This window comes from Microplitis mediator, chromosome 5 (genome assembly GCF_029852145.1).
Source record: "Microplitis mediator isolate UGA2020A chromosome 5, iyMicMedi2.1, whole genome shotgun sequence".
Lineage (NCBI taxonomy): Eukaryota > Metazoa > Arthropoda > Insecta > Hymenoptera > Braconidae > Microplitis > Microplitis mediator.
Window position 1 is genome coordinate 20,652,062 of NC_079973.1, and position 27,156 is coordinate 20,679,217.

A 27,156-nucleotide genomic window follows, 5' to 3' on the forward strand; every position below is an offset into this window, starting at 1 on the left:
TTTCTATCAACCAACGCACGATCTCTTAATCTCTGAGACGGCTGTTAACCTCTACTTATAATTTTTCATTTTATTGTGACCGTGTTTATGGAATAAAATAATATTTAAATTTTTACTGTGATATTGTAAATGATTGTAAATTTGTGTTTTTAAAATATCGACTTTTTTTACGTTTTTTTAACAAAGCAAAGATTATTTTTATTATAAAAAATGGCTCCAACAATCCAAACAAACGGGACGCCCACCGACCGAGAAAAACGTCCAACGAGACCCGTAGAAAAAAGGTATAAAAAATAATTTTAGTTTAAATAATTCTAGATGTTAACTTCTATGAGTTTGGATGTAGCAGACATCAGATAAATTCAAAATTATTAATAAATAAAGTAAATAATTAATAACATTAAATTTTTTAAAAATGCACTTTTAAAAAATTTTTAAATTAACAAGTGCATTTTTTATAAATATTATTTTACCCTATTTATTTATAATTTTAAAGTTGTCTGATGTCTACTACATTCACACTCGTAATTTTTTCACTTTTAATTCTATTTGTTGTGTTAATCTAACAATTAAATTTCTTTTTAATTTTATTATTTTTTGTCTTTAAATTTGAAAACAATCTCTCAAAATCTTGTGATTATTTCATGGGCTATCCCGGAGTTGTCAAAAAATTTAACTGGAAGTTTTGATTTCGAAAAAATGACAACTCACAGATTAAAAGAAACTTTCTGTCAAACAATATCCATAATATTTATTTTTGTTTATTAATCTTCTTTAATTTTTATTCTTTTTATAAGAAAGATATCAAATATCACTGATTAGTTCCAATTAAATGTATAATGAGTATAATTAAATTATTCTTTTTTTTTATATGAAGCAATTAAAATTAAAAATTTATTATTTCTATTGTAATAAATTATATTACTAGTATTCTTAACTAAGTACTCGATTCATTAAATGTGGCCCTGAGACTCCATTAATATTTTCACAAGAATCTATGTTGATTTTTTATTAAAATCATTGATTTATTAATTAGATCGGAGTTGATTTGCCGTGTCAAGTACTGCAACACATTACCAGATATACCATTCGACTTAAAGTTCATCAACTACCCCTTTGAATCTACAAGGTAAAGTATTTATTAAAATCGTTTTTCATAAAGTAATTTTAATAATTTCTTATTCTTAATATTATTTATGTTGACAGATTCATTCAATACAACCCAACGTCACTTGAACGTAATTACAAATACGAAGTTTTGACAGAACATGATTTAGGCGTGGAAATCGACTTGATAAATCGCGATACATATGCTGGGGATCTGAATGCACAGTTGGATCCTGCAGATGAAAAATTACTCGAAGAAGATGTTCTCACACCACAGGACTCGAAGCGGTCTCGACATCATGCCCGCAGTGTTTCCTGGTTACGAAGAACTGAGTATATTTCTACTGAGCAGACGAGATTTCAGCCTCAGACTATGGACAAAGTTGAAGCTAAAGTCGGTTACAGCATCAAGAAAAATTTCAAAGAAGAAACATTATACATGGACCGTGATAGTCAGATAAAAGCTATCGAAAAAACATTTCAAGACAACAAAATTCCCATTGAGAAGCATTATAGTAAAGCTGGTGTTGTGCCAGTTGAAGTATCGCCTGTATTTCCAGACTTCAAACTATGGAAGTACCCGTGTGCTCAGGTTATATTCGATTCTGATCCTGCGCCGTCAGGTAGACCTGTACCAGCACAAATTGAAGAGATGTCTCAAGCTATGATTCGTGGTGTTATGGATGAAAGTGGTGAACAGTTTGTTGCTTACTTTTTACCACTTGAAGAGACCATGGATAAACGTAGAAGAGACTTTACTGCTGAAATTGAGTATGCTGATGATGAAGAATACGAATATAAGATGGCCAGAGAATACAATTGGAATGTCAAGAGTAAAGCGTCCAAGGGTTACGAAGAAAACTATTTCTTAGTAATGCGAAGCGATGGGGTAAGTTATTTTGACAGTCATAAATTACAATATTTACAGCATCATTTACTTAGTGTTTATTGGTATATAGGTCTATTACAATGAGCTGGAGACGCGTGTAAGGCTGAGCAAACGTCGTCAAAAGGCTGGACAACCGCCAAATAACACGCGGTTGATTGTCAGACATAGACCACTTAATGCTAGCGAGTTCAAGATGCAGCGGTACCGTGAAAAACAATTGGAGCCGCCTAACGAAGATGAAGAAGAAGAGGAGGAAGAAGACGAAGATGAAGAACAAGAGCAAGAAAAGACAGAAGAAAAGAAGAACGATGAAAATGGTCAGTATCATGAATTTTACTTAATTTAAAAGACAATTATTTATATAAGAGCTTGTAATGATACTTATTGTTGTTATGTTTTGATTCCAGAAGGTAGCGAGAATGAAGAAGGTTCACGTCCTTCGTCAAGAGCATCATCAGCAGCTTCATCTCGCTCTAAAAGCCGCTCAAAATCAAGGTCTAAGTCTCGCTCTAAATCACGCTCCCGATCACGATCAAAATCTCCATCACGATCACGATCTCAATCAAGATCGCAGTCACGTTCACGGTCTCCGTCTCGCTCTAAATCTCGTTCCCGATCAAAATCAAAGTCAGCGAGTCCAGCAAAGTCTAATAGGTCAGGTTCAGCGTCTCCCCAATCGAGAAGTCCGTCGAAATCACCATCAAAATCACGTTCTCCATCAAAGTCTCGATCTCCATCACCTGCAAAGTCACACTCGCGATCATCCTCAGCCTCACCTGCGCGATCCAGATCCCCATCAAAATCAAAGTCACGATCTCGTTCACGTTCAAGGTCCAGGTCTGCCAGCGGAAGTGCCAGTGGCAGCGGTAGTGCTAGCAGTGCCAGTGGTTCTGAAAGTGATTAATTCATTCGATTCGTTTTTTTTAATCTTGTCTCAATAATTGTAGATATTTTATTTTCAATTTAAACCCAAATGGCATTGGTTATAATACAACAAGCAATTGTTGGCTTAAGTTTAACTAAAAGTCGACAATTTTTTGTTTTTGCCGTTTGGGAGTTGTAAATTTAATTTTTTTAATCAATTTTATTCTGTCATCTCGATATTACTTATAAAGTGATGAGTGTGAATGTAGCAGACATCAGACAAATTTAAAATTATAAATAAACAGAGTAAATAATTTTTAAAAAAATGTTTGTAAAAAATGCACTTACTAATTTTTGAATTTTTCAAATGTGCATTTTTTATAAATTTAATTTTATTAATTATTTACTCTATTTATTAATCATTTAAAATTTGTCTGATGTTTGCTACATTCACACTCACGACAATTTTTTGTTTTTGCCGTTTGGGAGTTGTAAATTTAATTTTTTTAATCAATTTTATTCTGTCATCTCGATATTACTTATAAAGTGATCTATTTCTAGTACTAATTTCTAATGGAGTTATGATTGATTTTAATGTTTTTTTTTACATCTAGTATGTTATTTAATACATCAAACAATTGTAAATATGTTTTAGTCATTAATAAATTTTCACGCAATGTAATTTGTAACGAAAAAAAAAAAATTAAAAATTGATTTTATTTTATATTTACTTGACTATTGAATGTACAGTTAAAAAATAAACCTTTATTACCCGTTAGAAAATAAATTATCAATTACATTTATCTTGCAATAGTTTACGCACTAATACGTCAATTACTTAAATTGAATACAAATCAAAAAAATACTTTTAATAAAAGAATATTCCTCGATTCAAAATTGTATTTTGTCTTGATGATCATAAAATATATTTTTGGTTCAATATTATTTCTTTATTTATTTAAAATCGTAAAATGAGTATCAACTTTCTTTCAATAAAAAAACATTTTTTCATGTAAAGTCTCTGACTGATTTAAAAAATTCTTTGCCCAAGTAGCACACTTGGCTTTATGACGTCTATAAGACAGAAGTTTTGAGGCTGTCTTTTGACATTTCAATAAGGCACCAAAATGGTGACAAAACTTGACACAAGTGACGACAAAAAGAAAATTATAAATAATTGTCATATAAGTCATCTGACAGTTTTTTCAATTAAAATGATTTTTTTAACCGTGCGTGTATACTGGGTCTTTAGAGGAACAGACAATTTTTAAAAAATTCAGTTTCTTTGATTATTCTTCAATTTTTGTTAAGAACAATTTTAAACTTTTGACTTTGGCAATTTTTGGGCCATGTTTTAGACACTTCAAGAAGTAACCCAGGATTTTTTTAAGATTTTTTGAAAACTTTACTGTTTTCTAAAAGACCCAGTGCATATATCGTGTCTCGAAAAATGTTGTGTATACACGCAGGGTTAAGACAGAAAAAAGAAAACAAGTTTTCCTTGACTAGGACCAATATCTGTACGTCTTATTTATTTAAGAAAATATCCTTTTAAAAGATATTTTTATGACATTTTTAAGTTGTGTCAGTGCTACTTGCGTAATACTAAAAAAGTATAATATCATTAATATAAAACTTGGGAACAAATAAATTTTGAATTTAAACCCGCCAATAAATTTAAATTTCAAGAGTTCAATTTGTTTTTCAAATGTTGGTATTTCTGATCATTGGTCATTACTATAGTAAATTTAATACATTCTAATTCTCCCGATCCGATATATGTATACCTATAGGATATATTCACATATATCATCAAGAGAAATTACCACGCGCCAGATCGACACGCGATCTTTTATTTGTTATTATTTCGCATCGGAGATTGCATCATTCTCCAATTCAGTAAAGAAATTTTCATTGCACAAGAATCACTGACAAGATAATAAGTGAATTTTATTGTTATTCAAATAAAACATTTCAAAAAATAATAAAATTAATATAGTGTACTTTAAAAAATTTTTTTTTTTAATTGAACAATTTTTATCAACGTCAACGTGAATCATCTTTTTGTACTTCATTACAAGTTCATACGTCCAATAACTGGACTTTATTTGAAACGTCAATTTTCCTTCCTGAAAATTTTTATATTGGAGTGATATTCAAAAAAATTTATCGATAAGTAATAAATATATCGAGCAATCAAATAAATAAAGGTCAGTATGTTAAGTGAATGTTAATATTAATTGTTTCAACTTTATATATTTTTTTCCCATTATTTTTTTTTTGTGTCACAACATGATGACAGACCAATAAGGCCTTGCTTGACCGTGTAAATTTCCAGTGTCTCGTTATAGAAACTCCATTTCAAAAACATCGATCACAAGTTCACATCCACAAAAACATTTTCAAATGCTTGCTTAATAAATAAATCTTTATTTATTCTTATATTTCTATTGAAATATGTGTAGGTGGATATATATTTTATGTAAAACATCAAGCATATGACACAGGTGGACTCGATCTTTGGTTTTTCATTATCTTTAAATGTTTAAATATAAATATCTTTTAGATTAATAGATAAGACTACATTATTCTTAAATGATAAATAAGAGAAAAAAAAAAACAGTATTTTACTTTAATATACATACACATATTTGCTAATCTATTTTATCTTAGTACTTGTACAGTTGTAAATACATACTACGATTATTTATATTTAATAATATAATTTAATTGTTTACTTATTTATTACAGATGGCACCCAAGAATAAGGAGAACACGAGCAACCGCAGAAAAAAAGGAAGCGATGATGATGACGATGTTGATTACCGCCGACGACGTGATAGAAATAATCAGGTTAATATTTTATTTATCATTTCAGTATCATAAATATTGTAGAATACATTCAATATAAATGAATAATTATAATCACTGGACGTTTGATGATTTTTTTAATTTTATTAAAAATGATAAATTTTAAAAAATTAATATTTAAAAAATTCGTACCTACAGGCCAGTTTATTAAACCGGGTTTAAATTATTGTTGCTGGTATGTCTATATATTGTTAGTGTTTGGATATACTAGAAATATTAATTTAAACCTGGATAAAAATAAACTCGGTTTGAAAAACTGGCCCATAGTTTTATTAATTTTCTACATGTGTACATTTGTAGTTTTTTTTTTTTTTTTAAGGACTTTCTCAGTCAGTGGCCCCCAGTTTTTAAAAATATTTAATGACTTTGAACTGTCATAAGAGTATTAAAATTTTATTAATTAATTTCAAAAAAATTAAAGCATTCATTGAAAAAAGAACACGCAGTTACAATTTCACGAGATATAGATTTTTAAAAAAATTACTCACAGCTGTTATCAGTTAGGAGTTGAACGAAATTCGGTAAATAAAATTTAGCCTACATGATTTGAAAATTCAAATTATAAAATTGACATGAAGATTTTACTAAAATTTATTTTCCAATTTTTGTGTAACTCCTAATTGATATCAACTGTAAATAATTTTTTTAAAATCTATGTCTCGGTGAAATTGTCCTTTTTTTTCAATTAATGCTTAAACTTTTTTAAATTGACTATCAAAATTTTAAAACATTCATTACAATTAAAAGTCATTGAATATTTTCAAAAAGTGGGGGGCACTGTCTGAGAATGGCCTGAAATTGTTGAAAAAAAAATTGAGAAATTGTCAATTGTCAATTGTCTGCTAACTCCAGAATCATTAATTTTTATGGATTATCAATAAATTATTTTGTTTTAATCTACAGGCAGTTAAAAGATCACGAGTAAAAAGTAAATTAAGAACACAGCAGACCTTAGAACGTGTCAATCAATTAAAAACAGAGAACGAATTGTTGGAAGAAAAAATAAAAATGCTGAGCAAAGAATTGGGTTTTTTGAAAGATTTATTTTTAGCTCATGCAGGTAATTTTTCAATTCAAATTAATAAATACGTCGTAAATAATTTAAAAGTTTAAATAATAACGTATTTATTTTTTTATGTTTATTTCTAATAGGCACCAATTCAAATCCCGCAATAAATCTTCAAGATATAGACATAAATGCAATTTTAGCAAATGATTCAGAATCTGATTTCAAAAGTAATACGAAGGTTGATACGTAATTTTTACGACATTAATTATTAATGAAAGAGCGTGAAAATAATTGAGTCTATCTGCGAATCATGTTATTTTATGATGATGATGATGATGATTCCGGTTAGAGATATAACTGTCTTTGTGCGGCAAGTTGTGCATCTTGAAACGATGCCAATTTTGGTGATTGAGTTTGGCATGGCGTGCACTAAATTTTCATTACACTCAATTTGATAAATCAACAACAACAACAACAAATAATATATTTTTTGAAAATAAACAAATATAATATTCAAACTTCCGCACGCTAAAACTACTTTATCAGTACTTACTATACACATATTTATTAAAACATGTGAGATTACATTTGCCATTAGTGTCCAGGTGGAATTTTATTAGACATTAGAAAATCTTAAATATTATACAAACATCTTTAAATATTTTAATTAATGTACATTGTATATTACATAAGTAAACATAGTTTATTATAAATAAATATATTTTTTAAATACTTGAAGCTGTATTAAATCAAACGCTTTAGTCATTACTGATTAAAAAAAAAAAACAAGTCTGTATTAGTATTTAATATTAATAAAAGATTATAAATTTTTTTTTTATAAATATGAATATGAAATCTAATGAGTAATGTTTTTATTTCCAGGTAATAGTTTTAAGATTTTTAATCATTAGAGTAAAAAAAATCATTTATATTTCCAACACTTGGAGTCCTCGGTCAAGTAGTTATATATATACTGTAAAAAATCACCGGGGTAAGTCCAAGCGGTGTAGATGTTAAAATTTTCGGTGCTAAATTTCAACACTGAAAGCGATGTTAAAATAACACCGCCGCCGGTGTAAATATTCTTTACCGGTGTTAAAATATTTTTCGGTGTTGAAAATATTTTACTTATTAATTAATTAAATTATTAGTGATTGAAATGGTGGGAGTAAAATTGTGTAATTTTTAATTGTTTATATATAATACATTTTTTTTTTCCAATTTCTGTACGTGGAATTTTTTTTACACCGATTTAACACCGCCTACTCCAGTGTTATTTAATTTTAACACCGCGCGGTGTTAAATAGGGTCCATTTTTAACATTGCTCTTTTTACAGTATATATACATATCTATATGTGTATACGTATATTGATAACAGCCGAAATGAACCGATCGATCCTCGAACTGTTAGTTCGTCGACAGTAAGCGGCAGTGCTGTATAAAAATGACATAAAACCCGTGGATTAAATAGCAAGAGCATGCGTTGTACATATAAACTTGTTATAGAGATGCAATAGGGAGATTGGTCCCACGGGGACATGGGTACCGCGGTAAATCGATACACGTATGGAATCTTTCAGCCCGCCTGACTGCTCGGCACAATCTGTATTGGTGGGCGATGTGATTGTGGTGTGAGCCGTCGTGCAGTGGTGGGCATAGCAGCAGCAGAGACACAGACGACGACATGTTGGCTACAGGGAACACCTCGCCTCGGACTTTACGGTCGCGAGTTTCCTCGGGAATCCTTGAGTGAGGTGGGCGCGAGCGAGCCTGAGACCGAGGTTCGAGTACGCGAGGGAGGCGCGAGGAGGAGGTACACGCGACGGACTTGTGCGGTCCGTCCGACGACGAGATCGTAACGCTTGGACCCTAGTGTATGGTGCGGGGGCGGCCTGTGTCCGTCATTTTTTTTTTCTTTTTTTCACCGTGTTACATACACTTGTTATACTCACATACACTCCTCAATACATATATATAAATATATAACAAATACGAATAGGGCGGAGGGATGATACCGTTCTCGGAGGCCTGGTTTTAACATTCCAACTTTTTTAGCTAGATGGTAAATATTGGTAACATTAATTGGTAAATTAAATAATATATACATAAATATATATATATATATATATATATAGCAGGTATACCTGCCATACATATATATATACTTTGGGAGAGATACAATACTTACCGTCAAGTCATACGTCAGTCGTTTCTAGTATACGTGAGTAAATGTGCGTGCGCGCGCGTGTTCTGTAATACATCTATATAAATATATGTATATTTATATATATGCATTTATGGATAATATCTAGGGTGTGTAGATATATATTTATAGTGTCATACAAGTACGGAGTAGGTTTAAAAAACTAGATAGATCAGAAAGTAAAAATATTTCGGAGTAAAAAAAATTTATTTAAATGGAGGATTAATTATGAGGAAAAGTGCGAGTGTCAGATTCTTGGCGCAGACAATTTTTAAGTGAATGGGGATTGGAGTAGAGGGTGTATCTAGTGTGTAATTTACATATATATATATATACATACATAAAAAAATAAAGTCAAGACGAGGTATTGTTGGAGTCTTGAGGCTGTTTAAATAAAGTGAGACCGCGGTATAGGCTGATATACGAACATGAAGTAAAGTGTGTGTTGGTTTAATATGTGGCGTAGAGTAATAACGAGGAGGTGGATAGAAAAATAGTGAGCAAGTATATTTGAATGTTTAAACTTTAGTCGTATGCTGATTACTGCTGAGTGTTAGACTGTACAGTAGTAAAACTTAAGATCAGAATATATGAAAGAGTAGGGGACGAGAAATAACGAGACGAGGTTGTATCTCGATGAACACGCGCCTCCGTGTGTCATCGTTGTCGTCGTCGTCGTCATTGTCGTCGTAGCTTGTCACTCTCCTCGATTTATAACTACATATAATAACTAACTAACTAACTACCTAACTATCTAAACTGAACACATTACATCAGTACGCCAACAATTCAAGTAAAGGTGTGTCATCAATACTCCAACTCGATAGGGACAAATATAAATAAAGTCCTCCGTAATAAAGTGTATTAATTATTTATGGAGATTCGTCCTATGAAACATAACAGTGGTACAGAAAAAACATAAAATTTTAAATAACTGATCATATAAGTAAATAAATATATACATATATGATCTATAATGGACGTTGACTTTAAATTTATTAATAATTTCGGTGGCTTGATGGTAAGTCGGCTGATACATCTACTGATCTGTCGTTCCCAAGTTAAGCCGGCGACTTGTATATAAAACCAGCAACTGGAAAAGTCAAAAAAATAACCGAGTAAAAAAGTTTACAGAAATAACTAATACTAAAATAAAAGTTTTAGAATAACAGCGAAAGACCTCCAAGTGTCATTAGAACGTGTGGCATTAGAGAGGGCAAGTCAACCAAAACGTTTGTTTGTTTTTTATTTTTTACTTAACTACTTTTTTTTTGACTCATTTTAATTTTCTTATTATTTTTTCTCGCGATCTAGTCGTTCTATCGCGGCCGACTTACACGGGCAGCAGCACCACCTAATCCAGCGGCAATCGACGAGGTGCGGCAAATAATATTTTATAAATTTAAAAAAAATTACTTTATTAATCGCGGTAATTATCAGTAATTTAAATAAGTAACAAAAAATTTATGTGTACGAGTGTATCAGGTGTGGAATAATTTACATCGAGTACACGACCTAGACCGACATAGACCTACCAGCAGTGGTAGTGTCAATAATATTAATAATAATAATAATTATTATTATTATTATTATTAATGTATCAGCCAGAATAGCAGAGAAAAGGTGTTACAGTATTGTGTTGATCAAAGTGGTACATGATATATATTGAGCAATATATTCTGCCAGTTCGTTGGTCACACGTTGGTCGGTTGATAATCGCCCTTTTTTAAAACTACTATCACACACGCGGCTGCCGCTTCAACAGGCATCACCTACACCATCCAAAACATCAATTTAGTATGCTCTCGTTGTTGTGTTGTGTTATGTTATAACAGTACCCAGACCTGGAGTCAGAGTAACAACCAACCAACAAGTCTGTCAGTGTAGTGTGCAGTGGGTGAGATAGTTATAGTTTGACAAGTACACCAATACACCGAGTTTAAGGTGTAAAGGTTCAAGGGTTGATAGTGTAAGGTAACGTGTATTGTGTGTAATAGGTGTTTTAAATAAAAGAGAACGCGCGCGCGCGCTGGTTATCACCATCCCCCATATAACTCTACTCCATGTCACCCCATTTGACAGAGTAGAGGAAAAAATAAAAAAAAAAAAAAGTGCCCCGGAACTGGGGTTTAAAAAGACGTGAGAGATATAGAGTAATAAAAATATAAAATATAAGTAGAGTGGGAAATAGGGGTAGGTTGTAAAAAGATATTTTTTGTTTTTTGAACGGATCGAAAGCGAGAGGCGGCGGGAATTACGAATATAAAATACGCCCGTGGTAAAAATACTGACGCCTTTAGTGTGACAAGCAAACAGATAAGAACAAGTTGTTAAGGTGTATTAATAATAATAATTGTTATTATTGTTGTTAGCTGTTGCTGTTGCTGGTGCTGGTGATTTAGTTGCTGTCGTTGGTCTGCCAGTGAAGGAAGAAGAGGATACCAGTGAAGGTGGAGGGGCCTGGGGCAGACGAGGACGAGGAAGAGGAAGAAAAAAAAAAGAAGAAAAAGGTGTTGGTGCCGGTGAAGGTTAATTTTATAATTCTGGATAGGAAACGTAAAAAATATATATTTTTACTTAAACATTTAGTCAGTGAAATTTTAATTATTTATATTGATAGTAGATACGGCAAGTGCAGCTAGAGATATGGTGTAAAGATATCAGTCAGTTATTAATACCTCGATTCATTTTTATTATTAATTAATTAATAAATAAATATTTTGTAACAGACAGTGATCGCTGATTCTGCAGTGTAGGGAACAATGTAATTTTTTGTGCGATTCCTCGTTTATTTGGGAGAGTAAATAACCAAATCGGTGTTTATATAATAATAATATTATTGTTATTATTTTGGCAATAATCACGGGCGGTATACCCGTGGGTGTTTAAATATCAGCCAGATAATTGCTAGTTATATTGTTTACAAAAATATTACTGATATTAATAGTAATGAAATTGTCATGCAACAAAAGTGAGTGGTGTTGAGTGTAAAAGAATAATAATAATAATAATAAGGAATAGAAAAATAACGCGTGTATGGGCCTGTGTGTGAGTGTCATGGGGTGCTTCGGCAGCCAAAGTAGTAAGGCCAGTCAGGATGATAATAAGAACCAGAAGAGGCGTTCAGACGCTATTACCAAACAATTACAAAAGGACAAGCAGATCTACAGAGCCACCCACCGGCTGCTGTTACTCGGTAAGATTTATTTTTATACATTATTAAATATTCTGGAAGATCAGAACGTTTTTCGCGCAAATGTTTCGCATATAAATGCTGGTATGTCAGCCGAAAATCTTAGACCACCTCCAATCCCCGGAACTTTACCTTAAGCAGTCGAATTACATGATTTTTTTATTTTCGTTGCACGAAAAACGTTACGATCTTCAGATACATCATCATTGTTGTTGTTATAATTATTTGCAATAATTATACTAATTATGAATTATTGATCGATTGATTAATTAATTAATTAATTAATATTATAATTGATGTAATTAAATTAAGATAATTAAATGCATGGATGAATGGATGGTTGGATAAGTAAAGGAATGGATGAATGGATAAGAGAATGGATGGATAGATTATTGGATGGGTGAATGGATGAATGATTAAATAGTATGAATGGAAATGAGTAAAAAGTAAAAAATAATATGAATTTTTTTTGTCATGTATACTGAGAGTTATGTAGTTAGTTTGGTTTAATCGAAACGAGGCAAACAACCATCCGCAACTGTGGCATAAATTCTCTCTCAACTTTCTATTTTTGCAACGGTGCGTTTTATATACGACACTACGTGTATATATATACTAATATACATCATCACGGACGATGTTCCAATTGGATCCAAGAGCCTTACGTCTTGTGTATGACAGGGGGGTCGTATACCAACAGCAACAGCATAACTGAAGCATAAGCATAAGCTGTACTGAGTTTCTACCCGCGAATGACGGAGACGACCAACAAGAGCAAGAAGAAGAAGAAGAAGAAGCAACAGCTGTCGACGACATTATTCCTTGGCATATAATTATCATATATGACATGAGTAGTTGGTTCTCCCAGGTTTTACGGCAAATAATAATCATGACAAATATATATTTATAGAAACTTATTGATAATAAAAAAAAATCGATCGGTTATTAAAATTTTATCAACGTTAACTACACAGAAAAAATAATTTCTTGGTACAAATAATTTTTACTCGCTTTAAAAACAATTTTTTGCATCATGAATTGAAAACGAAATTTTTTTTGAGCCAAGAAAAAATTTTTTGAGCTGAGAAGATTCTTCTAGTCCTAAGGAAATTTTTGTTTTCATTTGAAAATGCAAAATTTTTCTTGCGGCAAGAAATCCTTTTTTTTTGTGTAGCCGTAGAATAAAGGGTGTACTTATTTTTATTTTATTGAGGATTGATTATAATAAATTATTAATTATTTAAAATAATTATGCTATGAATGTATTGTGGTACTTATTGTAATTTAAATTAATAACTGCAATTGATGTTTACAGGAGCGGGTGAGTCCGGTAAAAGTACTATCGTCAAACAAATGAGGATATTGCACGTCAATGGCTTCAGTGAAACGTGAGTTGTTAATTTTATTATTATTTATTTGCCTTTTTTTGTTTATTATCCCACTTGTGACATTTGATTGGACAATACGATTTTCTAAATCTGTTAAATTTCTCGACAATTTTTAATTCATGAGAACACAAACAATTTTATTGCCAATAATTATGATTAGTTATTAATTAATTGAATTAAATTTATCAATGATTAATAGGGAGAAGCGTCAAAAAATTGAGGATATAAAGAAAAACATACGAGATGCTATCGTGGTAAGTGTTTATAATAAATATATATATATATATATTTAAAAAAAAAAGTATGATAAATTTTTTTATCAGTAATAATTTATTAATGACATCTCAATTGTTGAATTACGATGATAAAATAACGATCAACTATATATTAAATAAAAAAAAAATACGTATACAAATATATTATATATGATAAAATTTATTTCAGACGATAACAGGTTGTATGAGCACATTGGTGCCACCTGTGACACTTGAGGATCCATCAAATCAAAGTAAAGTTGACTACGTGTTGGATGTATCGTCTTCCCCAGACTTTGATTACCCTCCGGTGAGTCAGCAGTCGCCGTTTCTGTACCACAATATTATTTATTTTTTACGTTGCTACATAAAATTAGAGTACACGTGTACAATCATACATATTTATATTATTATTATTATCATTATATTTATATACGGCCTAAAAAATGAATACGTAAAAGATTCAGCATTAGTGGAGCTTAAAAAAATTTTTTTAATCGCCAGTATATGTATAGATATAAATAAAATAAATGTAAAAATATAAAGAGAACGAGTAGGAAAACGATGATGATAAATATATACATAGAATGTTGTGTATATCTTTATGATAGACACATGGCTAAGTCCGAAACCCAACGCTTCAGTAATAGAAGGACAGAAATGGGCTTTTGGTCAATCGATTAATCGAAGTAACGTCGAACCAAGAGAATATTTATTAATAAAATCTGATATACGCGCGGGCGCGTTATAAACCTGGTGAACCGACCATCAAGAAACTCGGTTAGGTACATCATGGATGTTATATCCATTCTACACTTGTCAACAATATCATCAATTCTTTTTCTTTCTTATTATATTTTTTTTTTTTTTATTCAAATCTTCATTTTTTATTTATTTAAATATTTTTTTCTTTTAATATCAATCTATATTTATCGATACAAAAATATATATTTATATATAGATGTAATTATATGACAGCTGTATAAATTTACTTTCAGGAATTTTATGAAATAGTCGAGGCGCTGTGGAAAGACCGGGGTGTGCAACAAAGTTTTGAAAGAAGTAATGAGTATCAACTTATTGACTGCGCAAAATAGTGAGTTATTTAAATTTAAAATATTATCAAATAAACTGACACTTTATTGAGTAATAAATAAAAAATACATATGTAAATTAGTATTAACAAGATAGTAAAAATATTTGTCGTCATACGTTTTATTAAAAAAAAAAATTCGTGTGTCTTTAACAAAGTTGCTGTGTTATCAAGTAGCGCGCGACACGGTCTGATATCTGTGATCATGATAAAAAGGGCGATAACGTAGGCGTTGCGGCACGATAGTATTCACATTGGAGATAAAAAAATATTTAAAAAAATATGGTGAATACTTATTATACCGCCTACGCTCTCGATTTTTACTTCCTCCCGGTCTCTGTTCTTCTCATTACCATTTCTTAATATTACCTCTTACTTTTCGCAGCTTTTTTCTTATCCATCATTTCTTCATTTATTCTTCTCCTCCTTCTCTTTCTTCTTAATAATCATCAGTATACTTAGTCAATGTAAGATTAAACGTGCGATAAAATGTCTCGTTGTTAACGATACGCAAAAAAAAATGGTTTAAAAAACCGTCGGATAATTTATTCGTGAATATGTTGTATCGGGATCGACGATGATGTAGTAAAATTCCCAGTAGGTGGTGGAATATATATAGATATATGTACAGAAGAATGGCAAGGTGGTTGATAGAGGGACACTGCGGGGTACATACTGAGTAGAGGCATTAGTTTGCTAGAGTCGTTTGTCGCCAATAACTGAGACAATATCTCTCAACGAGGTAATCGCTTTGCATAATAGTATATATTATACATACATACATACATATATATATACATACACAGTATATGCCAGTACGATCTACTTTTATTTGACGGCAAGCTTTAAAAAAATTTTTTATCAACATTTTTAGTTACATTGTTTTGACTTTTATTACCAGATAATGTAATTTATAAGATATGATAAATTAAAATAATGTTCCCTCTATTATAACATATATATTTTATTTTTTTATTTTATTTATTCATTTTGATTTATACTTTTATTTAATAGTTTTTTATTTTTTTCATATTTTTTATCATCATAGACACCAAGTTTCGTATAATCTTGTTTTCTTATTATATGTATATGACCTTGTCTCGATTGCCTATGACTTTTATGGCCAGTTTATAATGTCAGTTCATTACAAACGCTTCTTCCTACCTATATACCCAATGTAACAACTCACCAGTGGATATTATGTTTATATATACGATACCTTGTGACTTGTTTTCGCGCGCTCATATTGTTCAATGCTTTAATTATACCAACCGACAACTATTTTTAGCTGCAGTTTTATACGTATCCCCCGCAATAGATGCAACTTTATAGCTTGTATTGTAACATATGCAAGTTTTTTTTTTTTAATTAGTCAGTTTAACACACGATATTACAAACAATTGATAAATAAATTATTTACTAAAATGAAACAGCTGTAAACATTTTTGAACCTCGAAATTAATAGTAACATCCCAGCTAATTTAGTAAAAGAAAAAAAGTTGTGATTTTGAATAAAAATAAATATTTTTATATGAATAAACAATGTGAGCTTTACCCTCGGCAATTTAACGTTCATCCCGTTTTTCTTTTCCCGTTTGTTGGATAGAGAAGCTGCTGCGGGAAACGAAAAGGCTGTCGTTTATAAATAGCGAGTGATATTTATAGAAAAGTATCGAAAATGTTGAAGAAGCGTGTAGATACTCACAAGTATACATATATATATATATTATATAATATAGATATAAGTAAAAGCTCGTGCCGGTTTTTCCTTGTACACTTGTTCTACTCAGATCCCCTTGTCTACCCATACATCATCTTTTTCCCTTGAGGCTTATTCATCAAAATTTATCATATTTAAAATCTATTTCGTAATACGAAAATCATCATAAAATATTTTTATATTTTAAATTAAATACCAATAGCCAATAAATATTCTATATGCTTATATGTATACACTGTAAAAAAAAACCGGGGTAAGTCCAGGCGGTGTAGGTCTTAAAATTTTCGGTGTTAAATTTCAACACCGAAAGCGGTGATAAATAATGCCGCCGCCGGTGTGAATATTCTTTACCGGTGTTAAAAAAATTTCCCGGTGTTCAAAAATTTTACTTGGTGAATATTTTTAAGTACTCGATCACTACAGTTAACACAGTATTTTTATTAATTAATTCAATTATTGGTGATTAAAATGGTGGGCGTAAAATTGTGTAATTTTTACATAAATTACGTATAATATAAATAAGTACATAGCAAAATTATAATTTCCTCCAGATTAAATTTTTATATTTTTTTTTATGTAATACATTTTTTTTTCTAATTTCTATGCGTGGAATTTCTTTTTACATCGATTTAACACCGCGAAATTACACCGGTGTTATTTCATTTTACCACCGCGTGGTATTAAATCGAGTCCATTTTTAACACCGCTCTTTTTATGATACTGTAGTTAACCGACGTCTAATAATTTTTTGATTATTTTAAAAACGATAAATTATAAAAAAAAATAAATTTTTAAAAATTGCACTTGTAGTTTTTTAAATTTTCTACATGTGCATATTTTTAGTTTTTTTTTTGTAATTAATCTGTTGAAAAAAAAATTTTTAAATTGTTAATTTTCTGCTAACTTTAGGATCATCTCTTTTTACAGTATATTTGTAACAAACCTCATACATAAATGTTAACATTAAATAATAATCCAGTATTGAGGATAATAAAGTTGATGTAATCATGTCAATGCTGAGAATTCTGTTATTAATTAATCCGACAATAGTGATTTATAGATAGTTATTAGTTATTGTTGGGTTTAGCTTCTCGGTATTATCATCAATTGCTGGGGTTTGTCTTTATACTCCCTTTTACTGGTATGTACATGTTATATCTCGTATGTACTTACATTATGTGATATTGTATTATACATATATATATATATATTTATAGTATGTATGTCTAATGATATATATCTCAGGATAGAGGTAAAGTGTGTAGTCTAGTGTAATAGTGTATAAGTATAGAACAAGAAGTGAAGGTGTAGAAGGGCCTCTTACTACTACACCAAACTATATAAATATATATATAAAGACTAGTAAAGTATGTGGGGGTGTAGATGTAGCGCTCGCTCGCTCGCTCGGTCACCGAGAATAAGGCTGTTATGGAGTATGGAGCGAATAGAGAAACTCGGGGTTAGGGTAGAGCACCACCACCGCGGCTGCTACTGCTGGCATCGATCGATTTACCTCCTCGTCCTCTTGCCATCGCTCACTATCCTCCAATTTTATTCTTCCACACTCTTCAGTATTCTCTTATATCCGACCTGTTTTTATTTTATTTCATATTTTTTTAAATATTATAATAACAATAAAATGATGAAATAAAAAAACGATTATTTTTAATTTAATTATCATATCTTTATTAATTTTGAATATACAATAAGATAATTGTTATATTTTATAAAGTATTTGTTTTAATTTATCTTTTACTTATTTATTTATTTTATTTTTTCAGCTTTTTAGATAAGGTTGCCATTGTAAAAAAACCAGATTACTCACCAACTGAACAGGTACATTTTTATTTTAATTATAATATTCTTTATGTTTAAAAATATTTTTAAAAATAATTTTATTAACAATTGCTTTGCTTACTTTTTTAAAAGGATATCTTAAGATGTCGAGTTCTTACTTCCGGTATATTCGAAACGCGGTTTCAAGTCGACAAAGTCAATTTTCAGTAAGTTTACTTTGGCTATTAATTATTACAAAGCTCTTTATATACGATTATTAAAATAAACACTTTTTTTTAAAGTATGTTTGACGTCGGCGGGCAACGAGATGAAAGAAGAAAATGGATACAGTGTTTCAATGATGTAACAGCAATTATATTTGTCACTGCATGCAGTAGTTATAATATGGTACTCAGGGAAGATCCAACAAAATTGAGATTAAGAGAAAGTCTTGATCTATTTAAAAGTATTTGGAATAATCGGTAATATATATCTATTTATATATATATATTTTTTTTTAATTGATTACTAAATTAAATATGATACTGGAATTAGTTGACGTTTAATAATTTTTTGATTTTTTTAAAAACGATAAATTATAAAAAAAAAAATATTTCAAAAAATTGCACTTATAGTTTTTTTACTTTTCTACATGTGCACATTTTTTTTTAATTGAATTGTAGAAACAAAGATCCGAAAATTGTTAATTGTCTGCTAACTTTAGGATAATAATTAATATTTATAAGCTACTATTTTTTTTTAAACTTTTTTTGTTACAGGTGGCTTCGAACGATATCAGTAATTTTATTCTTGAATAAACAAGATTTATTAGCTGAAAAAGTGAAAGCAGGTAAACATAAATTGGAGGATTATTTTCCTGATTTTTCACGATATCAAACGCCAGTTGAACCTGGTGTCGTTGCGGAACCAACAGAAGCACCTGATGTAATACGAGCTAAATATTTTATACGAGATGAATTTCTTGTAAGTTGTTTTTTGTTTTATGAAAAAATTATTTATATACTTAGAATAATTAAGAAATCAGTAATATATTTTGGATATAATTAGAGGCACAACTGATCCTTATCAGTAATTAATTTATTGGTGATATGTCGCTGGTTCAATGCACCCGCATCCTCAGGCCAATTCTACAATAGTTAATATAAAACTTAAAAATTATTGCAGAATTGGTCTGAATAGATCTTAAATGTTAAGGGCGGATAAAAAAACTTTTTTATTACTAATCGATGTTCGTTTCAATTAGAAATTCAGAAATCGAAAAATGAAAATTTTGAATTTTTTTCTACGCCATTATGGGTCTCAGAAACGTTACCAGAAACCATAAGGACGTACTAGAATTTTTTTTACTGATACTTTTAAATGAAAACTATTTCTTCAGATAAAAAAAAAATTTTACGCCCTTGTGGTTCCTGCTGTCAATCCCTTAGATTTTGAGGGCTGAAAAAAAAATTTTGATTACTAATCGATGTTCTTTTCAATTAAAAATTCAAGAATTAAAATTTTGAATTTTTTCTACGCTCTTATGGTTCTCAGAAACGGTACCAGAAACTATAAGGACGTACTAGAATTTTTTTTACTGATACTTTTAAATGAAAACTATTTCTTCAGATAAAAGATAAATTTTACGCCCTTATGGTTCCTGGTACCAATCCCTTAGATCTTGAGGGCGAAAAAAAAAATTTTGATTATTAATCGATGTTCTTTTCAATTAAAAATTCAAGAATTAAAATTTTGAATTTTTTTATATGCCATTATGGTTCTCAGAAACGGTACCAGAAACTATAAGGACGTACTAGGATTTTTTTTTACATACTTTTAAATAAAATTCTAGTGCATGAAACCACCGTACTATAACTTATAAATTAATTACTAATAAGGATCCAGTGTGCCTTTAATTATACCCGAAATATTTTAACAAACACATATATTTTGAAACTATCAACACTGAAATTGGTATTATAATTAATTTTAAATATTTGTGTTAATTATAATTTCAGCGCATAAGTACAGCAAGTGGAGATGGAAAACATTACTGTTACCCACACTTTACGTGCGCAGTCGACACGGAAAACATCAAGAGAGTATTCAATGACTGTCGTGACATAATTCAACGTATGCATCTGCGTCAATATGAGCTCTTGTGACTTCATTCCTGCCGTTGCTTACAATTAGTGTCGTCTGCCCAACTTAAATTATTTTCCATTCACAATCCTCTCTACATTGCCTCGAATTAACAAAAAAAATATAATAATAATAATAAATAAATAAATAAATATAATTTAAGTAAAAAAAAAAAACTAACAATAGTAACAAAAGAAAAAGAAAGATTTAAATGAATTAACGCCAAATATCTAGGCAACTATTATATTACTGTCGAGATAAAAGTACTTTCAATTTATCGAGACATAGATAAATAAAGAGAGAGAGAGAGAGAGAGAGAGAGACCGATGGAAAATTAATAATAATTATAATTTAAAAAATAATAATAATAATTAATTATAAATGCGTACACGTAAAAATAATTAATATACATTTAATGTACGAGCAGTGATGGGTCAATGTCATTCGTGGCATATTTAATTACATCTTTAAATAATAATAATAAAAAATTAATCTTGTCTCCGAAGAGAAGCTTCACCAAATCAAATTAATAATGGAGGGTTAAATTTAATTAAAATCGAATTAACGAATTCCTCTCCTTGATCGGCCGGCAGATATTTTATATTTTAAATTTTTCTATTCGTTATTTTAAATTTATATTATTTTATTGTACAGTCGACTACCCGTCATAAGCCTCGTCCCTTCAATCGGCAGCTACTGAGTCCAGATTCCCCTACTTAACCACTTTTATGAGTTTCGTATCAGACATCCCGTTACAAGCATCCGTTAAAACTGTCTAAATTATAAACTACCAATAGGAACAAAATATCAAAATTAATAATGAAAATTTACTATCGATGTTTCGCGGATAATTTAATAAATATTAAGTAAAATATAATTTATTGTCGATAATTGTAATGATTAATTACAATTAAAGCTTTTGTTACAATTTAAAAGTTTTATTGATCATTATGTTGGTCAATAGCAATTATTATTATTGTTACTGTAATTAATACCGCTGTCATTATAATTTTTTCCATTACAATTATTATTAGTGTAAAAAGATAAGTATTTATTTAATCGCTATAAGCACTAGAAAAATCGGGATACTGACGTACGTAACAAAACGTAAATATGACGTTTAAAATCCCATACAATAAAACAGGCTTATAACGAGTAGTCGATAATAAAACTAAACGCACGGTAGTAGAGAGACTGAAATTTAAATAAAAATTTCTTCTGCGTCCCCTAGATCAGGCTTATGACGGGTAGTCGACTGTATTTAGATATTTTATTTAAATTAAACGTCAACATTTAAATACAATAATTGTATTATAGAGGCTCGCCGAAAAGCAACAAAAATAATTATTTATTTTTAATTATTATTTCATCTCAGTTATTTTTAATAACTTTTGTTTTCTCTTGTAAATCCCCACTTAACACACTGTGATTCGTTACCTCGTCGAACAATATTTATAATTCGTATAAAAAGAACCACGTGTTTTTACTGGTGGGCAAGTGAAATATTAATTGATATTGAACGTGTGTTTGCGAGGTAGTTTTTTAAAATTATTTGGATGAATGTTTTTATTTTTAAAGTAATTTACTTTATTCAATACATTTTTTTTAACTTCATTGTACATCACAATTGTTATTGTATTACTTTGTTTTGTTTTGTTTTTTTTTTCAATAGTAACTTAACTCCTTCGAAGTGAATTTTAAATAATATATAAATATATATAAAGTTTATAATTATGATTATTGTGAATATGAATCTCTTTTTATTTTTTTTAAATAATATGACCGCGTTTATTACACTATTGAATCTCTGTTAACGTTTTAAAACAGTCTTCAATAAATTTTTTTAATTATATACCAAATAAAACGACACATTCGCTAAAGTCTTAAGATTACAATTTTCTATAATAAAAAAAAAAAATGAATAAGTATTTTGTGAGATTTTACAGTATTTCAAGGAGTGTTTTTTTTTTTTTAGAAGTGTGGGTACTTTAATTGTAAACAGAGTGATTGTAAAATCAATTATTATAAATAATTTATTTATTCAATTGTGTTTAGATCAATTGTAAAATTGTTTATATTAACTTATAAATACCAACTTATTTTTATTTTTGTTTAGTTCTTAAAATAAAAATTTTTTTTTACGCAAACAATCGGTCAGCGAAACTGAGTGAATTTGTAAATAATAATTTGGTAAAAAAATTCGTAATTTAAAAACCCACCGCCGGTCAGGAGATTGATGCGGGCCCAGAGGGAGGTTCCAACATCTCTTCGACGATTTATTTACACGAAGAAATGAATTTTTAAATTTCTAATAAAATAAATTAGATAAATAAATAAAACAAAGTCGATTTTATTGTAGATTTTTGTTTAAATTCAAACAATTTTATCGACTCTTCCAAAAAATGGAATATATGTGTATGATAAAAATATAATTATATATATAAAGATGAATATTATGTGTGTAGTGTGTATATGTGTACAAAATTGTGTACATGTTTTAAATGAAAGAATGAGATATTTTTTTTTTAATATACATATATACACATATATATTAATATTTTAAACTTTAGCAATATTTTTCATAATAAATAACACTTACGTGCGCGCACGCATGCAATTAAAAAAATAATAACAGTTGATAATAATAATAAAGTACACTTTTAAAATATTATTATTATTATAATAATAATAATAATAAAACGTGATGAGTCGCGTTATGGAATTAATTATTACGTGTATATGTTGAGGTCGGTTAAAAAATGGAATAAAAAAAAAGGAGTAATGCATTGTGAAAAAATTTTTATACGTAAAAAAAAAGAAGTGAAATAATTACCGTAATTAATGTAAATTAAGTTATAATAAATTATAAATGTTAGTTATATATATTAAATTATGTTTGTTCGTATAATATATTAATATTATTATTCATTATTATTATATATACCATCCACAAAATAAATAAATATAATATATAAATTAGACATATGTATACGGTGGTATTGTAAGCAAGCGAGCGCGCACGAATACGCACATTTATTATACAATTTTATTAAAATAAATGATATTTATTGTTATTATTTAATGAATTACTAAAATTAATTAAATTTCAATCATTTTTTAATAACATTTTTTGCTACGCGCAATTTACTTTTTTTAAAATTCATTTGCCGCAATACACACGTGCAATTTAATAGTTTTATAAACATTGAGTCATGCATTTTAGTTTACTTTCTTTCTTTTTTCTTTTTTTTATATATATTTATATGGATATTTATGCAATGCGAGCTTAATTAAATATTTGGCACAAAAATGTTTTATGTTAGCGCGTGAAAAAAAAAAGAATTTGTTTTACGGTTAATTATTAAAGCATTATCATTATCATGATAATAAATAATAAATAGTTACTTATAAAAAAAAAAAAAATGATGAGCTTTGAAAAATACAAAGATGACGTGAACTCTGAATTTGGCTCTTAATTAACTAAATTATCAGATAAAAAGTAATATAAAACACATGCAATTAATATAATAATAATAATCATAGATACTTTTAAATGTAATTCTATTATCGATGCCATTATTGATAAAAAAAAAAATAAATAAATTATATAAAAATTAAAATGTGAGTGGATGTAAAAAAATTTAAGTGAGAAAGTATTAAAAATATAATAAATACTAATTATTAGAAATAATGTTAATTTTTTATGCCAATCGCACAAGTATAAAGTTTTTTATATTTTTAAAAGTTAACGAAATTTATAAGCACATTATTATTTTACAAAGTCAATAACTTATTTATTGTTTTATTTAATTGCTAAGATAAATTGCGTGAGTGCGAATTCATTTGTATAACGTCCGTTCGTAGTTCCAATTAATATGAATTAGAGTAGAAGTACCTTGTGGCCACTGCTCCATTTTTGGACATTTCATACTTTATTTTAATTAATGAAAAAGTTTTAAAAATTAATTACGTCATTGCGTCTTTTACACATTATTTTTTTTTTAATTTTTCAAGTCCCTGATTACAAACTTCGATTAAATCTGATTGAAATTTAATCGGAAACAAACATTCAATCGGAATTGCTCGGGAGCGTTCCAAGTATTCGTTTAGATTTCAATCTGAAAAAAATTTTTATTATTTTTCAATCGAATCTGATTAAAAAATTTCAATCATATGAATCGGATCTAATCGTAAAATAATGAATTTTCCAATTAAATCTGATAGAGATTTTTGCAATCGGATTCGATCAAAAAATCATAATTTTTTTTTTCGATTTCTGATTAACTTTTAATCGGACTAATTCCGATTAAATTCGATTAGAATTTTTCTATCAAATCCAATCGGAGTTTTTAATCAGAGGTGTCCAAAACTGGGCCTAAAGTGACCAAAAACGGTACCTCTATTCTATAATTATGTAAATAAAAAAAAATTATTAAAAATTTGTTTTAAGCGGTTGGTTATCAATTAAATTGTTATTGCAATTAATTAATTAATTATCATTAATATTATTATTAATTTCTTGTATATTAATTGTTTCTTATCAACACATTGATAAACTTCCATAGCTTCTTTTATTTATCACTAAGAAGTACTCGGGTTATTACTCTCGTTATCAATAATTAATTGATTAAAAAAAAATTTAATATCTATTATTGTCATTGAATTTATATAATAAAATTGATTAATAATGTAATTATTAAATAAAAAAAAACTAATTGTAGAAAGTGATTATGTATATGATAATTGGAGTAAATGAAAAATATTTGATATATTTAACGCGCGTAATTAGTAATAATTTAATTGCACTTGCGGTTTTTTTGAAAGTTTATTTATTTAATTTTAAAGCAATGAAATAAAAAGATCAATTATTAATAAATATATTAATTGATCTATTGAAAGTATATAATTGTTTATCATTAAATGGCACTACGGACGTTTATATGATTTATAAAAATGATAATTAATAATTTCAATAAATTTTATTAATAAAAAAAAAAAAATTATAATAAATTAGAGCGAATGTACGACATTGAGATCAATTATAAATCACGTTGATGTTAGAGATATAATTTTATCATATATATCACACAATCAATTACGCAATGTTTGTAATTATAATTATACATTTATTAAATTATAAAAATATATATATATATATATAAATTATAATAAAAAAAAATAAATTAAAAACTAGCATTACTTGAACCATAAAAAATTTAAGTCTGTGATTAAAATCAAAACATTGATGTTTGAATGCAACATACAATTGTGTCCTATTAATATTTATATTAAATATAATAATAATAATAATTATAATAATAAATAATAATAATATGTATGTGTATTAATAGATCATGATTGATATTATATATTTTACTCTTGCAGTCTATCCTATTTTTTCTGTAGTTGCATTCAACACAAAAAAGTCATATCTATTTGATTAGTAATTTATTTTAAAAGTCATAAAAAAAAGTATTAAAATCTTTTAATTGGATTTGAAAATGAATATATTAATAAATCGTAACGTAATTGCAGCAATGAGAAGAAAAAAAAATTAAAGGATTAAAAAAAATATATTTTTTGTGCCTCATTATAATTGTTCGTAGAATCAGCCACTAAATAAATTTATGAATATTTATATTTATTGATTTATATTGTTTATGTACTCGTAATTATCATCAGTAATTGCACGCTGTACATATTAATTTATTACCATGAATAAAAATGAATTATAATACAAGAGTTTTAAAAAATATTATAGATAAATGTGTAATTTTTAATAATCACCGAGGCGAGAACAATCGATGATTTATTATTTATTATATTATAAAATATCTTTTTACAAATATATATATGTATATTATTTATCTTTTGCTGCCGGGCGATAAAGGAGGGAAAATAAATAAGAGATTTAAATTTGAAGGAAAATTTAAAAGTTTCCATCAATTTTTATTCTGCTATTTCTCGTACCTATTCTTTCCTATTAGGAGAAAATATATGAAAAAAGAATCTAACAAAATTATTTAGAGTATAGAATAATAAAAATGAAAATAAATACGACTTAAAAGCAATTAATGCTATAAAAGGAGTAATAAATCAAGTAAATTAATATAGATGTTGATAACATAAAGTATGAATGGAATATAAATTATAATTAAATATTAAAAATTACAATTGGTATTTATAGCAAATATTTCTTGATAGAAATAAAAAAAAAATAAATTGATTATGATTAAAAATAAAAAAAATAAAACATAAATAAATAAATGAATATATATTATAAATATCCGGTGATGCAAAGTAATGATAATAAATAAAATATGCCGCTGTCAATACAAAATAGCGATCTCAATGTGGTTTAATAAATTCAGTATCATGTAGTAGAAAAAAAAAAATAATCATGTTCTTTCACTCAATCGTAAAAAATAAAATCTCGCTGCTCCCTAAAAATAATAAATAATAATAAGCGAGATTTTTAATTTATCATTTTAATTATTTATTTTATTAATTTAATAATTATTTATTAATTAATGATAACTTATTAAGTAAATAAATGCCATTAAAATATAATTACAAACAATTAATGGTTTTAATTATTATAATTAAGTAGACTAATTTAAATTTAATAAATTCACGTTACTGATAA

General features: G+C 28.3%; 3 protein-coding genes across 8 annotated transcripts; all 3 read left to right on the top strand.

Annotated features, from left to right (window-relative positions):
* LOC130668332 (RNA polymerase II-associated factor 1 homolog) lies at window positions 1-3,203 on the top strand. 2 transcript variants are annotated; one of them, XM_057470569.1, is made up of 5 exons: window positions 1-284; window positions 1,037-1,129; window positions 1,207-1,996; window positions 2,067-2,313; window positions 2,407-3,203. In XM_057470569.1, exons 1-5 carry the CDS (start codon window positions 211-213, stop codon window positions 2,898-2,900), a joined length of 1,698 nt encoding a protein of 565 aa, XP_057326552.1. In that variant the 5' UTR covers window positions 1-210; the 3' UTR covers window positions 2,901-3,203. The 2 variants fall into 2 exon arrangements, with proteins under 2 accessions (XP_057326552.1, XP_057326551.1); XM_057470568.1 differs by having other exon boundaries at window positions 3-284; window positions 2,404-3,201.
* Window positions 3,204-4,668: 1,465 nt separating this feature from the next.
* LOC130669197 (CCAAT/enhancer-binding protein gamma-like) lies at window positions 4,669-7,472 on the top strand. 3 transcript variants are annotated; one of them, XM_057471974.1, is made up of 4 exons: window positions 4,669-5,070; window positions 5,612-5,713; window positions 6,635-6,791; window positions 6,884-7,472. In XM_057471974.1, the coding sequence occupies exons 2-4, from the start codon at window positions 5,612-5,614 to the stop codon at window positions 6,988-6,990; spliced, it is 366 nt and encodes a 121-aa protein (XP_057327957.1). In that variant the 5' UTR covers window positions 4,669-5,070; the 3' UTR covers window positions 6,991-7,472. The 3 variants fall into 3 exon arrangements, with proteins under 3 accessions (XP_057327957.1, XP_057327956.1, XP_057327958.1); XM_057471973.1 differs by lacking the exon at window positions 4,669-5,070 and adding an exon at window positions 5,236-5,367; XM_057471975.1 differs by lacking the exon at window positions 4,669-5,070 and adding an exon at window positions 5,299-5,411 and having other exon boundaries at window positions 5,610-5,713.
* An 871-nt stretch (window positions 7,473-8,343) lies between these two features.
* Window positions 8,344-22,711, top strand: LOC130669196 (guanine nucleotide-binding protein G(s) subunit alpha). Of its 3 annotated transcripts, none has more exons than XM_057471971.1 (12): window positions 8,344-8,803; window positions 11,317-11,472; window positions 11,568-12,140; window positions 13,453-13,525; window positions 13,725-13,779; window positions 13,970-14,089; window positions 14,778-14,875; window positions 18,374-18,428; window positions 18,522-18,595; window positions 18,671-18,850; window positions 19,148-19,352; window positions 20,387-22,711. In XM_057471971.1, exons 3-12 carry the CDS (start codon window positions 11,981-11,983, stop codon window positions 20,531-20,533), a joined length of 1,167 nt encoding a protein of 388 aa, XP_057327954.1. In that variant the 5' UTR covers window positions 8,344-8,803; window positions 11,317-11,472; window positions 11,568-11,980; the 3' UTR covers window positions 20,534-22,711. The 3 variants fall into 3 exon arrangements, with proteins under 3 accessions (XP_057327954.1, XP_057327952.1, XP_057327953.1); XM_057471969.1 differs by lacking the exon at window positions 8,344-8,803 and adding exons at window positions 9,884-10,180; window positions 10,259-10,321 and having other exon boundaries at window positions 11,317-12,140; XM_057471970.1 differs by lacking the exon at window positions 8,344-8,803 and adding exons at window positions 9,884-10,176; window positions 10,259-10,321 and having other exon boundaries at window positions 11,317-12,140.
* The last annotated feature ends 4,445 nt before the right edge of the window (window positions 22,712-27,156 follow it).